General features: G+C 35.6%; 2 protein-coding genes across 2 annotated transcripts; both read right to left on the bottom strand.

Moving 5' to 3' along the window:
• Positions 1–8,441: 8,441 nt before the first annotated feature.
• On the bottom strand, positions 8,442–10,397 carry LOC106125606 (transcription factor Adf-1). The gene is made up of 3 exons (XM_013322880.1): positions 10,202–10,397; positions 9,274–9,433; positions 8,442–8,946 (listed from the first exon to the last, which is right to left on the bottom strand). Exons 1-3 carry the CDS (start codon positions 10,347–10,349, stop codon positions 8,673–8,675), a joined length of 582 nt encoding a protein of 193 aa, XP_013178334.1. The 5' UTR covers positions 10,350–10,397; the 3' UTR covers positions 8,442–8,672.
• Positions 10,398–15,320: 4,923 nt separating this feature from the next.
• Positions 15,321–15,650, bottom strand: LOC106125595 (uncharacterized). Its single transcript, XM_013322866.1, has one exon. It carries the CDS (start codon positions 15,648–15,650, stop codon positions 15,321–15,323), a length of 330 nt encoding a protein of 109 aa, XP_013178320.1.
• Positions 15,651–15,990: the final 340 nt, after the last annotated feature.

Genomic DNA, 15,990 nt, shown 5'->3' with positions numbered 1-15,990 from the left:
AGAAAATAAATTATGTAATTTCATTCGAGCATTCATAGATGGCAGTAAAAAAATCCACGGCTGCCGTACAGACAAAGTTGATTATCAGAATATTATGTTTTTAAGTATATATAATAAGAAATAATAAATTAATTTGTATAAAATGTTTGTTTCTTCAACTCGAAAATATCTCGTTTTTGAGCAACGCCCTCTAGTGGTCCGGAATGAATGTTTTGTGCCAATAATTAATGGATTCACAGATTTACTGAGAAACGCGAAATATACATCGCGAAAGGTAAACAATAGGGTGACCATACTTCATGAAGACATTTTTTTTACTTTTTCTAGAAATTATATCATAAATTGTAAGCCGTTTTTTTATTCTGGCGAATTATTAGTAAAATGTATTTACGTCATATTTATATTTGTGAAAAAAAAATGAAAATTCGTTGTTTAGTTTTTGCATGGTATATGCTCTGTGGTTTTCGATTATTGAAATACTTGTAGAAAACATATTATAATCTATATATATAAAAGAAAGTCGTGTTAGTTACACTATTTATAACTGAAGAACGGCTTTACCGATATGGCTGGAAATTGGTGAGGAGGTAGCTTAGAGCCAGGAGACGGATATAGAATACTGTTTATTCATTTTTTTTCGAATTTATGCCTTGAAGAGCTGCTTTTTATTCAACTTACGAATAATATAAATGCGAATGTTTAGATGGATGGATGGGTGGGCTACACTAATTAAGTTTTTTATATATCCACGCGGACGGAGTCGCGGGCAACAGAAGCAATGTACTTCACACTTAAAGACAATAGTTAAATATCTAAATTTAGATTTTTTTTTATGTATATCACTGCTTAGTTTATAGTGAAACTTTTGTTATAATCATCGTAAGTGTGGTCACATCACATAAGTGATTCTTAAAAATAAATTTTCTCAAAATAGAGCTTTTAGCATTTTATAGGAAATATGTGCTGATAAAAATGTTCACATCTCGTACAGAAACTGACCGTGAGTGGGACGAATGCACAAGCAGTTTCTAAGAACAGATATGTTAGGTTTAATTTTTTTTTATATCATAAGGTCACAAACGAGCGAGCGGCCACCTGAAATCGCTGAAATAGCGAAGTGACCGTAGACATACGCAATTGCATATGCGTTTCCTTATAAGAAAAAGGGTGGGAAGGGAAAGAGGACTAAATTAGGCCTCCGGGACGCACACTCATCAGACGAAACGCGGAATAGCTTCCACTTGACGCCTGTCTTCTGTGTGGTCGTGGTATTTCACCGGGCGAGCCGGTCCAATTCGTGTGAAGATGTTAAAGGGGGCTCTACCACTGTTAATATAAAATTTAACAGTGGTAGAGCTCATTGAATAAACTTAAAGATACATGTTAATATCCTTTGTTATACTGTCTAGTTGTCTGTACCTAGAGCCTTTTCTCTTTACGTAATCTGTCACGCACAGTCGAATATCTTATTAATATTATAAATGTAAATGTCTGGATGGTATTGACAGTATCTTCAGAATGTTGTTGAATTAACGTTGAACCCTGAAAGAACACATATGCTAATAATTAAGTTTTAATTTTAATTCCGCGCGGACAGTCGCGGCCGACAGCTAGTCTTATAAAATAGCTATGTGCACACTTTCGGACTTTATCTCTTTGCATAATAGTAAAATAAATTCCAGCGTGATTACTTCACGCGTCTTGACAGACAGACGGACGGACAACAAAGGGTTCCATTTTTTTCTTTTCGAGGTACGGAACCCTAAAAATGCTTTGAATACTTATTAACCCTTGGTTTTTGACACCAAAATCATATTGTTAACGCTGTCTTTTATCTTTGACAAAACAGAGATAATATTATTATAATATATGTCGTGGGGATTTTGGTCTCTGAAACCCACAGTAAGTTAGGGTAACACAAAGGAGATATTTCAGTTTTACATTAACTTTTTATGCAACATTAATTACAAGAACGGAAAGAAATGTAAAAGACAAATTCAACTGGAAATTGAAATTGTCAAATAATCCATAAATATTCAAAATGGGAGTCGTAAAAATTCTCCAAACCTTTTTCTATAAAAATATTCGTAAATCAAAAGCGAACAATGCAAATTGTCGACCACCCTACGTTCCTGCAGGAGGGTCGGGATTCGATTATTTATTAAATTTCGATGGCACTGATAAAACGTATTAGGGAACATACCCATACTACGTGACCTATTTTTTTTTTAGTTTTTAGGACCTCTCCCAACCCCTCGGTGACCATTCGTAGTACATGCGAAGACCCCTTTAGTTCTTACTTAGTAATTCTTAGTTATGATTTTTAATAATTTAACAAACATGAAAAAAAAAATGGCTCATACTCGTCTTTATTGCATAAGACTGCATGCATACATTTTGGGGGATGAAAAATAGATGTTGGCCGATTCTCAGACCTACTCAATATGCTCACAAAATTTCATGAGAATCGGTCAAGCCGTTTCGGAGGAGTATGGGAACGAAAATTGTGACACGAGAATGTTATATATAAGATTCATGAGTAGACAAAAGAAAAGTTTAGTAACGAGTCGTTAGTTGGGTAACGTCAGCAGAACAAAGTTGATATGATTGAGAAAGTTACCTTGTATAGAGAAAGTCGCTTGAAAACTCTCGCCCGTAATTTGATCGGTCATGACGTGTACCTTTAGTTACTAAGGCGAATAAAGGCAGCCATACACGGAACTAAATGACGTAATAATCGCTATATCGTATGATAACATTTGTTTAGTAATAACAAATGAAACAAAAATAAGTATAGTAGTTTTCAGATGTCTTGACGGCTCTGAACTTTGTGTGAATCGTTGCTCAGAACGCAATTTTAGATAGCGCTGGCGTGGCGGGATGCGGGGGGAGAGCACTGCGCAACGCGCGGGTGACCTTGGGCTGCGAAGATATTTGAAAATAATTATAGCAGACTTTAATTAGTCTAAATGAACTAACAGTATTCCATCCAGCATTTATAGAGATGGATGAATAGTATTCATACATTTTCATACATATAACATATCCCAAAGTATTTAAGTTAGGTTTATAGACATAAACGTCGACATTTTAGTAAGGCTAGTGTTGTGCCAGTACACCGGCACAGTGTCGGATTTTCTTCCTAACATTACTTTGAGTTAGTGAATCAAATTTAAGACTGAACGTATAATTTTACTATGTTTAATAGAAATAGGATAGTGTGGGTGCCACTGTAGGTTAGGGATCGATAGCGGGGAGGAGGTCTGCGGAGCCGAGGCCGAGCCTTCGACGCAACGAGCTTACAGCTATAATTTTTAAATGTATATCATTCAATGATAACACTTTTAACTATGACATTTTAAATAATTAAGATATAGAATACAATAAAAAAAAAACAAATATTTATATTGAGTTGGTACAAAGGTAGAGAAAGACCGTGTATTGTATGGACGGATTGTATGGAAGATTATGCGTAAGAAGGTAGTGAATTTAGATGTAACTGCTGATAGAGATATATAAAAGAGTAGTATGTACTTTGCTGACAAAACGCAGAGAAAAAAGGTCAGGCTGATGTTAATTTTGCAAACGACTGACATTTAAAAAAATGCTTTAATTAATTAATTACCGGATACAAGAGTTAAAAAAAACTAGGCTCCGTTCAGCAATTTATATGCAATTGTGCAGTTTTTAATGTATTTCTTTTTTTTATTAATAGCAAAAATAAGTGTTTGTGAGGTCTTTGAACTTGCACGTTTCTTCGTGACAAAGGGGAACACGTTGATGTACACGTGACAGAGTTTAGATGACTCAATCTTACTTCTTACTAATATTATAAATGCGAATGCTTAGATGTATGTTTGTTTGAAGGTATCTCTGAAATGGCTCAATGGATTTTGTTAAATTTCGGCATAAATGTAGAACATAGTCTGGAAGAACACATAGGCTTGTTATTATTTTTTTTAATTCCGTGAAGACGGAGTCCAGGGCGTCAGCTACTTGAGTTAAAATTGATACCTAATAAGCTAATGTTAAAATAACAAGTTACTTATCGTGATTTTCTGAGACAAAAACCGCCCTTTAAAACATATTGTCATCTCTGTTTTGTTAAATATGACAGGGAATTTTAGTCTCAGAAACACACGGTTAGTAATTTTAGGCTTATATATAAAGTGATGTACGACAGAAAATAAATCACATAAATAGTTTAGAAAGAAATATATTTTTGTATTGATTCGATCCTAAAAACGTAACTTTCGAATCCATATCATCTTAGTATCGAGTTCAGTCGAAAGTAGATTAAATAAAAAATACGCTAGACGAGCAATTTTAAATATTACCAAATAGTAGCAATTTCATTTGGCATGTCTGGAACTAGAATAATCTGCCCGACTTGCCTACTCTAGCGCATTACAATCCTTTCCAAAAGTTTACGAATAATCCCCCTTACCCGGAGCCATGTCTCTTGAAATATGCACGGCTGATAAGAGCCCCTTCACACGGCGCGGCGATTCAACATACAATATGTATGAATCCATTCACTTTCCGGGAAATCTTTGCACAGTCACGTACAAAAAGCTATCGGATCACAACCGTCGTCACAAAACCTAACCGTGTGATACACTGTCACATCGGAATTGAAACATATTGCTATTTCTATTTTTCTTCAAAGAATGAGAGAGACGGCAGTATAAATATTTATTTGCACAAATGTTTTGAAAAAATCCATTAGTCGAGACTAATACTACTTAAAAACAATTATATTAGTTTCTACTATTCATGGCTTTATTATTAATTTATAGCATTTTCTTATATAAGCAACTCTAAAGAAATTAAAAGCAAAATAAAATTTTGTCTTACATTTTAGCTGACTTTATAAAGAAGTAGGTCTAATTCCTCAGTTTTTTGTGTTTTGGCAATGAAAAACTATAAAATTTCAGCCTAGAACCCTTTCACAGCGTTAATTTAAGGGTTTCCATTCGTTTGTCAATAAAGAGAACGTCCTAAAACGTATTTGACGTTCTTCCATTGTTTCTTATATAATCTATAGTTATGTATTTGTCAATCCACGGGGAGGCAAGTTATGTTCGTGGGATTGATTTATTAGCGCTGGTACGTTATAAATCGTCGGGAAGATGAGAAATTGATCCTGTAATGAACACAGACATGGCAAATCAAGCTTTGATTACTGCTAACACTAGAATTATACGTAATAACATAGGTTTTGTATATGTTATTTGTTTAGTTTTTAATGTTTGAAGTATTAGTATTTGTTCGTTTATTATATTACATCCTGGTCACACTATACCTTGTCTTTCTCCCATCGTATCATGTATATTTTCCTCTTTATGCATCGCTAGCTGTAGCCCAAGTCTCCGCGCGCGACGGTATTAATAAAAACTAAATTAGTTGCCTATGTGTTCTTCCAGACTATTTTTTTTTATGTCAAAAGGTGGCAAACGATCGAGCGGCCACCTGAAATCGCTAAAATAGCGAGGAGACCGTTGCCCATAGACATACGCAATTGCATATGCGTTGCCTACCTTTAATCGACGGAGGAAAGGGTGAACAGAAAGAAAATATTTTCCCTTTCCATGCATTCTCTCATCCGGATAGTCCACTTCCATTTCCCATCCTTTTCTTATAAGAAAGAGAGTGGGAAGGAAAAGATGAGGAGGAGATATGTTCTACATCTATGCCAAATTTGATTGAAATCCGTTAATCTGTTCTACAGATACCTTATAACAAACATCTATACATAAATCTAAACTTTAACATTAGTAAGATATTATATTATAAAATAAATTTAAAGTCAGAAAGATTCAAGATTAATACACAGTAACTATTATTTTTTTCCAAGGTCATACGATATTGTTCACGTGACATAATCAATAAAAGAGTATTAAAACTGCAGTTGCTGTGTGAAACAGTATACAATTGGTAAGAAATAACAAATTATGTGAATAAAAATCTGTTCTATGTCATTTAAACTCATACATAAAACTTAATTCAACATTTAAAAGATAGCTTTATTTAACGAAACATAAAAATAACGAGCGACATCCTGGATTGCGTTGACATCTAGGGTTGGTGCAGTGACTGTGGTGAAAGAATAAATAATATATCGCCATTCACCAGTCCCACTGTATTCGCCAGTTCGCGCCGGAAGTTGGCGATGATTCACGCACGTTTCGGGCGCGTGCCTCCATTATTTATGGGGCATTTATTGTCACCCTAGCTAAACGCAATCGACGCCCCGTCGTTAATGTATATTTGTTTTATTACATCTAAAACTGCGCTTAGTATTGAATGTAGGTCGTAATTTTACGATTTAAATTAAAGTAGAGAATTGATTTTTAAACTGTTGTTTTGTGTTTATTTTGAATCGGTTATGATTACATTATTTAAATGTAATTATTTCAGCAATTGAAAGTAGGTCGTTAAATTATTTAACTTGCGACTACGCCAACCTTCGCTAGTCGGAGAGGCACCTCAAGAAGAAGACTATGTTCTATATTTATGTCAAATTTCATCAAGGTAAGCCGTTCCGGAGATACCTTCTAACAAATATTCATCAGTAAGATTTCTTTGAGCTTTGAGAGCGTCGGAGGCTTAGGGGTCAAGCACTTGACTTGTAATCTGAAGGGCCTGGGTTCGAATCCCGCCATGTACCAATGTGTTTTCGATTTCCGATTTACATATGTACATTTATCTGATGTTCTTACGGTGAAGGAAAACAATGTGATGCAACCTGCACATATCTGAGAAGAAATTCAAAGATATGTGTGAAAACCAACCCGCACTGGGCCAGCGTGGTTGACTATGGCCTAATCACCCTTAAGTAGGCTCCGAGCCCCTCGGTGGAGACGTGTACTAAGCTGATGATGATGAATATTTATATGTAACATAGGAAACAATTATAAAATCCCTTTTTTTTTTAAAGAGAAGTGAACTGTTATTCTTTTATCGTATATACATCTGCAGTTACCCGCCGGCAGAGGGCGGTGGCTAGGGGGATATAAATTAAACAAGACAAAGAGCTCCCGGCTCTCTGCTTTTGTCCGGAGTCGTTTTATAAACTTTTATGTCTTTACTTTCCGTCGCAAGTTTCACTTCTAACGACTTCTTTGTTTCAATCTTCTTGTTAACAATTTTAATCACTTACTTTCGTTTATTGAGGAGAATTAATTAGTCAAGTTTTACGTAGAAATTTCCTTGAAATTTTAAAAAGTTTTAATGTATTATAATGAGAATCTGATTCAAAGGTTTTTTATAATGTTAAGTAAATGCCAAACAAATTAATTATTTTTATCAAACAATTAACTTCTAAATATTTTTAAAAGTACCGGAATCTAAATCAATTACTAATATTATAATGCGAATGTTTAGATGTATGAATGGATTGATGTTTGTTGGAAGATATCTCCAGAACGGTTGCATGGACACCGCTGAAATTTGGCATAGACATGGAACACAGTCTAGATGAACAAATGGGCTACTAATTACGTTTTTATTATTTACGTTGCGGGCGACAGCTACTTAGTTTATACAACTCTTTCTTTATGCCCGACTTTCTTTCCTTAACATTCTTGTCGTATTCTGTGTCTTTTAACATCCTCGCACGAATTGGCCCGGCTCGCCCGGTGAAATACCACGACCACACAGAAGACAGGCGTCAAGTGGAAGCTATTCCGCGTTTCGTCTGATGAGTGTGCGTCCCGGAGGCCTAATTTAGTCCTCTTTCCCTTCCCACCCTTTTCCTTATAAGGATAGGATGGGAAGTGGAAGTGGACTTTCCGGATGAGAGGATGCATGGGAAGGGAAAATATTTTCTTTCTGTGCATCCTCTCCTCCGTCGATTAAAGGTAGGCAACGCATATGCAATTGCGTATGTCTATGGGCAACGGTCACTTCGTTATTCAGCGATTTCAGGTGGCCGCTCGCTCGTTCGCCACCTTATGATATAAAAAAAATAAGTAAAAAATCTTGAATTATATTTATTATAATACTATTTTAAATTGAGATCAATACATTATATTCTAAATATAGATATGTAGTTAATTATAAAAAATTCAACTAAACATTTCGTTGTAAATTCTAATAATTTAATATACCATTTAATAATATTAAATTAATACTATTTTATCTCTACATATTATAACCTATAATTACAAATTGGAACATTAACATAAAAAGAATTATGAAAAACTGACAACTAGGGGCGGAGTTATCGACGAACAAAAAATATACAGACAAATTAAGAACCTCCTTTTTGAATTCGGTTTCAAACAAGCGTCGGTAGTACAGGAGTCAAGCACTTGACTTGCAATCTGCAGGTCCTAAGTTCGAATCCCGCCATGTACCAATGTTTTTCGATTTACATATGTAGATTTATCTGACGTTCTTACGGTGAAGGAAAACATCGTGATGCAACCTGCACATAGGGTAGGCTCCGAGCCCCTCAGTGGGGACATATAGTGAGCTGATGATGAATAAAAACAAGTGCAGTGTAAACACTCCTTTAGTTGTATTCTAATTGTCTATTAAGTCCGCCTTAGCGTAGCAGTTTTTAACGGATCTAGAAAAAATGTGTCAAGACCTCGCCAAATGAAAGTCAGTACAGTATGTCACTCTTGTACACGAACTTGAACTATGTTAAACTCGGATTATTTTCGTCATGTATGTCCCAAACGTTCTGTTTTAGTTTCTTGTATTAAACTAGATTCATTATCATGTTCCTCTTCAACACGTAGTAGTATATCTAAAACTTGCTTTTTTATCTGGTTCTGGTATTTTGTGGGCAAACGTTTTGTACTCTGACAGACGCTGGCAAAGAATAAATCTAAGGAGTCGTTGTCTGATGTACTAGGCTCCCATAACTCCTGTTCAGCTTCGGATTGCATCTCCATATCATCGATTTTACTATCTTCTATCGCTGTTCTGTTGTCCCTGTTAAAATAAGTTTTAATTTCTTTATTCATTTATAGTTAAGAACTTCTTTCGACTAAGCGATTGTCCTTACCATAGTAATTAATATTCAATCCTTGAAATCGATCGTAAAATTATTTTAATCTTACTAATATTATAAATGCGTATGTTTAGATAGACGGATGGATGTTTGTTTGAAGTTATCTACAGAACAGCTCCATGGATCTTGGTGAAATTTGTAATTAAAATACAGCATAGTCTGGAGGAACACATAGGCTACTAATTAAGTTTTTTCTTAATTCCGCATGGATGGAATCGTGAGCGATAGCTGGTTATATAATTCCTTACTCTCGTATCATCATATGTGGTAATACAAATGACATCCGATTCTGGAAGCGCCATTTCTTGCACGGCAGACCAGCTTTAGTCCTCGTCCCTTTTCTAGACTTCTTGAGCGCCTGCCGCAAAGAGTCCCGCAATATTTTCCATTCCCGTTTTAAAATTTCACCTAAAACATATACTTGATATTAAAAAATTATAGTTTCGTAATAAAATCTGTTTAAAAAATAATTTATAATAAAAAAAAACTATCTTAAATCTCATTAAAATTATATATGCGAATGTTTAGATGGATGGATCGATGGTTGTTAGAAGGTATCTCCAAAACGGCTGCATGCTGCAAACATAACCTGTTTGCATTTTTTGTCGTCAACTGTCACTAGATGGCGATAGTAGTTTGATAACTTAAATTTTTTTGTTAATATTTTTATATTATAATTCATACCACTTATTAATTGTGGGTTCGTTTACAGACTATATAATAATCACAGCTTATATAACTTAATCTATAATTATAATATTACAGCAAGAAACTTAACAAAAAATATGCAAACTTGTTTAGCTCGGTCCAAATGTAGGTGTTAATTAATTCTCATACCTATTATTCGTGATATTGCAAACGTAGGTACGTACAAATTATAAATATTTTCATCTTACGTATTGTCATTCAAATAGGTTATAAAAATTTCTATACATAGATGTGTTTAACATTTAATTTTTGCACATGACCATCTTTCTAAACATGAAATCCTAGCCGATTACAGCGACCTCTACATTCAACAATAACCATAGCGAAGTCTATAGCTTTCTATATTCTTAAAATAATACTATACAATTTAGAACCTTTTATAAACAATGAATGCTATACAATCTATTTGTGAAATTATCGCGAGCAAAAATAACAAGTAAATAGGTTTGTTGCACACAATAAGCTTACAATTAGCGCCCAGTCGCTTTGATATCTCAGTCCAACAGCGATCCCTGACGTCTATATCTCTGTGATTCTCGTGTCGTGTGTCGTACAACACTGGGTATTTCTTAACCTCGTCGATAAGTTTCTCACGGTACTCTCTCGAGGCTGTCATGACGCGACCTCACGGTGCGATGCCGCGGCGATACTGCGCGACACGAGGCGACACGAAGCGAGACAAAGCTAGCAAAGCGAAAGAGAAGCGAACAGATTTGATTTGCGAGGTTGCCGCTTAGCGTTTTATAGCGCTATGTGGGCGCGGTGGTTTAGTTTCGTAAATGAACATGGCTTCTTAACAAATAAAGAGGCTAAATTAGCTACTTTACAATTGTTTTGCGTTGAATCTGTGGTAATTAGTGTACTTTACGACACTTTTTATATTAAAAAAAAAAATAGATATGACATGGCAACACTTTTTGATACTGTGACATTCTGCCTGCCGGAGTCTATTGGCAGGCGGGATATTATTGTACGAACATGAATCAGATATCATCATAATAAGATTATTAACAAATTGAAGACAAATATAAAGCAGAGAACCATAAATAATATGAATACTGAATAAGTACATAATTTTAAAGGTTATATGAAATTCAAAATCGAAAAAGAACTCAAAAATAAATACTGAATATATTTAAAACGAAGTGTTAACAATTATTAACAATGCAATCTCGTTTTACGAAAAACAAAATTATAAAAAAGACGTTGCATTATAAATTTTCATCCATGACTACGAGTGTTTTGGCCACATATAATTATTTTGATTTATTAATTTAATTCTATTTTTACTAGCATCTATAGTGGAACATGTATTTAATATATAAACTAGCTGTCGCCCGCGACTCCGTCTGCGTGGATATATAAAAAAAATAATTAGTGGAGTCCATCCATCCATCCATCCACATCACATCCAGAGGGGACTTTTTATTTTATTTTTCTGGTGACCCTTGTGACCACCCCTATCATCCCCCTTCCTATGTACGTAACCTTTTGGGACATCCTGTATAGATATTGTGGCAGTGGACACCCAAAATAATATTAAACAAGTAATTCAATAAAATCGATTCTATTTTATTCTAAAATAACTATTCCTAAGTTATGTACAGAAAGGTGACCGCTGTTGGTACTTGTATAGCATGACGTCATCTGTCAGTGTTTGCTTATGACTAGCGGCGCAGCTGACCTAGGACAAGGGCAATACTTGCTACTTAAAACAAATGAAGTTGATTAAATTACCAATTAATTTATTCAGATTCATTGAATATTTACTTAAACAGTATAAATGTATTTTTTTTATATATCATAAGGTGGCAAACGAGCGACCGTCACCTGAAATCGCTGAAATAGCGAAGTGATCGTTGCCCATAGACATACGCAATTGCATATGCGTTGCCTATCTTTAATCGATGGAGGAGAGGATGCACAGAAAGAAAATATTTTCCCTTTCCATGCATCCTCTCATCCGGAAAGTCCACTTCCACCTCCCATCCTTTCCTTATAAGAAAAGGGTGGGAAGGGAAAGAGGACTAAAGAAGGCCTCCGGGACGCACACTCATCAGACGAAACGCGGAATAGCTTCCACTTGACGCGTGTCTTCTGTGTGGTCGTGGTATTTCACCAGGCGAGCCGGGCCGATTCGTGCAAAGATGTTAAAGCGGGCTCTACCACTCTAAACAAAAACTAAAATTATTATTATTGTATTATTTATATGTTCCATATCTATACTAAATTTCAGCCTTTCTGAAGATACATTCAAACAAGCATCCATCCATTCTTCGATCTATCTATATTTTAGCTGTCGCATGCGACACCGTCCGCGCCGAAATTAAAAAAGTAAGTAGCCAATGTATTCTTCCAGACTATGTTCTACATCTATGCCAAATTTCAGCAAGATCCAAACAATCAGTATAGAGATATCTTCAAGAAAACATCCATCCATCCTTCCATCTATATATTTTGTTGTGACGCCACTCCATGCTAAGCGAGGACACATTATCTTATCTACATATTATAACTTGAGTATGTCTCTCTTCCGTATTGAAGACGTCTGCTAATAGCCGCTGATAATAGTTAGGTGATAGTTGTTGCGAACCAACCATAGATTATAAAAATAAGTGTACCCAACCAACTACAGGCTATGGATTAGTATACGTACAGGTAGCGTAGCCAGACGTCCGGTAAATCCTGACGTTTTAATTGCGTGTCCGGCAAAAATAAACAGTGTCGGAGTTGTCCGGTTTTGTTCGGCTTTTTACAGATATTTTTTGTCGTACCTAATTAATACTGAGATAATATCCTCAATAATATAGGGTCCACCTTTCTACGCAAATGTCCGGCCATTCTGGCTGTCCGGCTATTACGTTTGGCGATATGGTAACCCTACGTACAGGAGAGCGATGGGTTTACTTCACGTATATTCATGGATATTACGGAAGGATCGAACCAGTAACTTACGTGACTCTTACATACACAAAACATTAATGTATAAGCAAAAACTAGTAACAAAAAAATAGTATTCGCTAGGTGTGTCCCGCATAAGAAATCAATATAAACGTGTCACCGCAAAAAATACGATTCGAAACTCGCAAGTACCAGAGTTTGGTTTCGTCGCAAAAAATGTCTTTCTGTAATAACTTTAGAATACTGTACGTTATCACAACGGCATAAGATACAAATTAGCGTGAATTATGCAAAATAAATGAGTAGCTTGTCGTAACTTGTCACTAGTGCTGTACACACTCCTAATCGATATTTTACTGTATCTTACTAATTTTATACACGAAGCGACAAAGCTCCGGGACCTGTATAAATGAAGCATAATAAGGTCGGGTGGATCAGTCGTTTAATAAGCGTTAAGCGTAATCACAACACAACTGTAAAACAAAACGCTTGCGTTCATTTAAATATCGCAGCGCCATCTAGTCCTTTTAGAACGAAACTTATATTTTTTGATAACATTGTACTTTTTATTTGCGCGTGAACAAATATTATAAATCAGAATGTTTGGATGGATGGATGGATGTTTGTTTGCGTCTTTCTCCAGAATGCTGAATCTGCATGGACCTTGCTATTCGGCATAAATGTAGAACATTGTCTGGAAGTACACATAGGCTACTGACTATGCACTTTTAAAAGCCGTGCGGACGACAGGAGTCACGGGCGACAACTAGTAAGTAATAGAATATGATAAAAGTGCTGATTTAAATGTTATAACCATTATTAAGGCATTGCAGAGGTTCGCTTTGTTATTGTTTTTCATTTATTTAAAAAATAACTATCGATAAGTAAAATCATCGATACTTTCCCTAATATTACAAAGGTCTGATTTATAAATGGCAACATCACTAGCTTGTCATAGAATATTTTTTCGTCTCGTCGTGCAGAGGGGCACCTTTTGTGATTATAGATTAAACAGGATTAGTCCACGGTAACAGGTGGTCACCTTTACAATAGAAGTTAAGATGTTAGCTGTTGAAGACGATAAATTCAATAGAACACTTGTAGTGGTTTAAAATAGAGGTTTATAACGACTATTATCTTGCTCATAGATTATATTTTATTAATAAAAATTACAATTAAAATTAAACCCATTTCCTGCTGTCAGATTATTCTGAAAAAGACTTGTCTAATTTTTATATGGAAGTTGGTTAGAAATTAACAAGATTCGGGTCAAGTTTATTTGGCAGATAAAATAATAAATTACCAAATTTTAAATTACAAAAATACATTAAGAAACGATTAGACACTGCCGTTTTATTTAATCATCGTTCGCTTGTAAGAATTATTAATTAATCTGTCCTAATAACATTTAAATAGACTAACTACGTTCGATGTAATTATATAAGACACAAAGCTATAATCTTATATGGTAGTGTTGCTATACATTTGTACAATTGTTCATGTTCATGCCTAATGATCTGTCAATTGATATCCGTACCCGCCATTACAATTGCAAATGGCTACCCAAGATGGTAACCATAGGATTTTATCGCTCTGGATATTATATGCGCATCTATTGCCGGTAGTATTAAACTTATCATAGTAAATTTTACGTGTCATCTTAATTTTATTTAATACTGTAAGATTAAAAATGAGGTGAAGAAACTTTGGAGAGAAATTATTTAATATTAATATACTAAATATTCCGTTAAAATTAATTAAACAGTTAAGCTATTAAAGTGAATAGGTATTTATATGCGTTAAGTTTTGCGCAGTTCTGACTCATGTCGTTGTAAAATACGGGTGGTGTCCAATAAAGGCCGAAGCGTGGTAACCCTTCTCCCTGAGTCGATTGAAGGACGTTCTGACCTTGAAATGCAACGCATTAACTCACTCCCTCTAACACATTTTGTTAGACAGAGACAGACTTTATTATGCATTAATTGTATAACGTTCTCCATTTCTTTCGCACGTATTAAACCAGGTATGTTGCATCTCTTTCTCGCATGTTGCCGCTAGACACAGCGACGCCGGCCGCCGGCCGTGTGCAGCCGCCATGACGCATCGCAATACAACTTCGCAATACTCTAGGATTCACAGAATTTTAAAATGTTTCGCTAGTAATAACACCATTTTTTGCTAAATTTTCTAGTTGATATAGATGTTTCATTAATTTAAGTTTTTGTTTGACATAAATAAATAGGTAGTTGTTTGTATAATTGACAACTCAACTTTCCTTTAATATTATAGATAGAAATGTTTAGCAAAATCTTCAGATAATTAATATGTTATGTCTGTGGATTGGCGTTTTATTTGTCTTCTATAAAAAATAGTCCTCTAAAGTATTCCTTTAACTAAATTATACGTTATTAGTATTGAAAACGCTGAGGTTCCTAAATGGAAATATTGCCTCACTAAAACACGCATAGCAACACTGTTTAACAATTCAAGGTCAATTAAATAAATTGATTTAATGATGCTATAATTTAACGCTACAATAAATTTCCGAAAAAAAAATCCGTCTCTTCCACTTCGCTCTGTCCATGACATCTTCTTCTGAGACTTGGCACTCACTCATGTCTTTTATTACTACATCTTTCCATCTCGTTTTGGGTCTGCCTCTGGATCTGCGACCAGGGAGGGAAAGTTACAGTGCTAAATTACCGATGTAGTCTGGCGGCCTCCTCCTTACATGACCATACCATCGCAGCCTACTCTCCTGCATCTTGTCGGCGATGTCGCGCACACCGAGGCTGCCTCGCACGAACTCGTTGCGGATCTTATCGAGCCTGCTGACGCCGCACATCCATCTCAGGATCTTCATTTCAGCAACTTGAATGGTATTCACGTTCTTTTGTGTTACGGCCCACGTTTCACTGCCGTACATGAGGACTGGTCTTATCATGGACTTAAAACCAAACCCTCGAGTTTCACTGGCATTCTTCTGTCGCAAGTAACACCAGTTAATTCTCGCCATTTTTGCCACGCTGCGGCTATTCGGTGTTGAATGTTGCATTCCAGGTTCCCAGAGATGTGCATCATACCTTCCAGATATTCATATTTATCGCACATGGTGGCTAATTGACGATAAGTGATACGTGATAAAGGAATCGGCCGGGGGTCGCTTAAATTTGGATTGTTAAAGGACATGTACTGGGTCTTTGCAACACTCAACACTAGGCCAGCGGCCTGCAACTGGTGTTTCCAATTCAGGAGTGCCTCTTGTAACTTCGGTTGGCTCCCGGTGCAGATAGTAGTTGTTAAATATACAGGATGTTCCAAAAGGTTACGTACATAGGAAGGGGGATGATAGGGGT

Source organism: Papilio xuthus, unplaced genomic scaffold, assembly GCF_000836235.2.
Source record: "Papilio xuthus unplaced genomic scaffold, Pxut_1.1 DF825858.1, whole genome shotgun sequence".
In the NCBI taxonomy this organism is placed as follows: Eukaryota; Metazoa; Arthropoda; class Insecta; order Lepidoptera; family Papilionidae; genus Papilio; species Papilio xuthus.
This window is presented reverse-complemented; position numbering and strand designations above follow the sequence as displayed.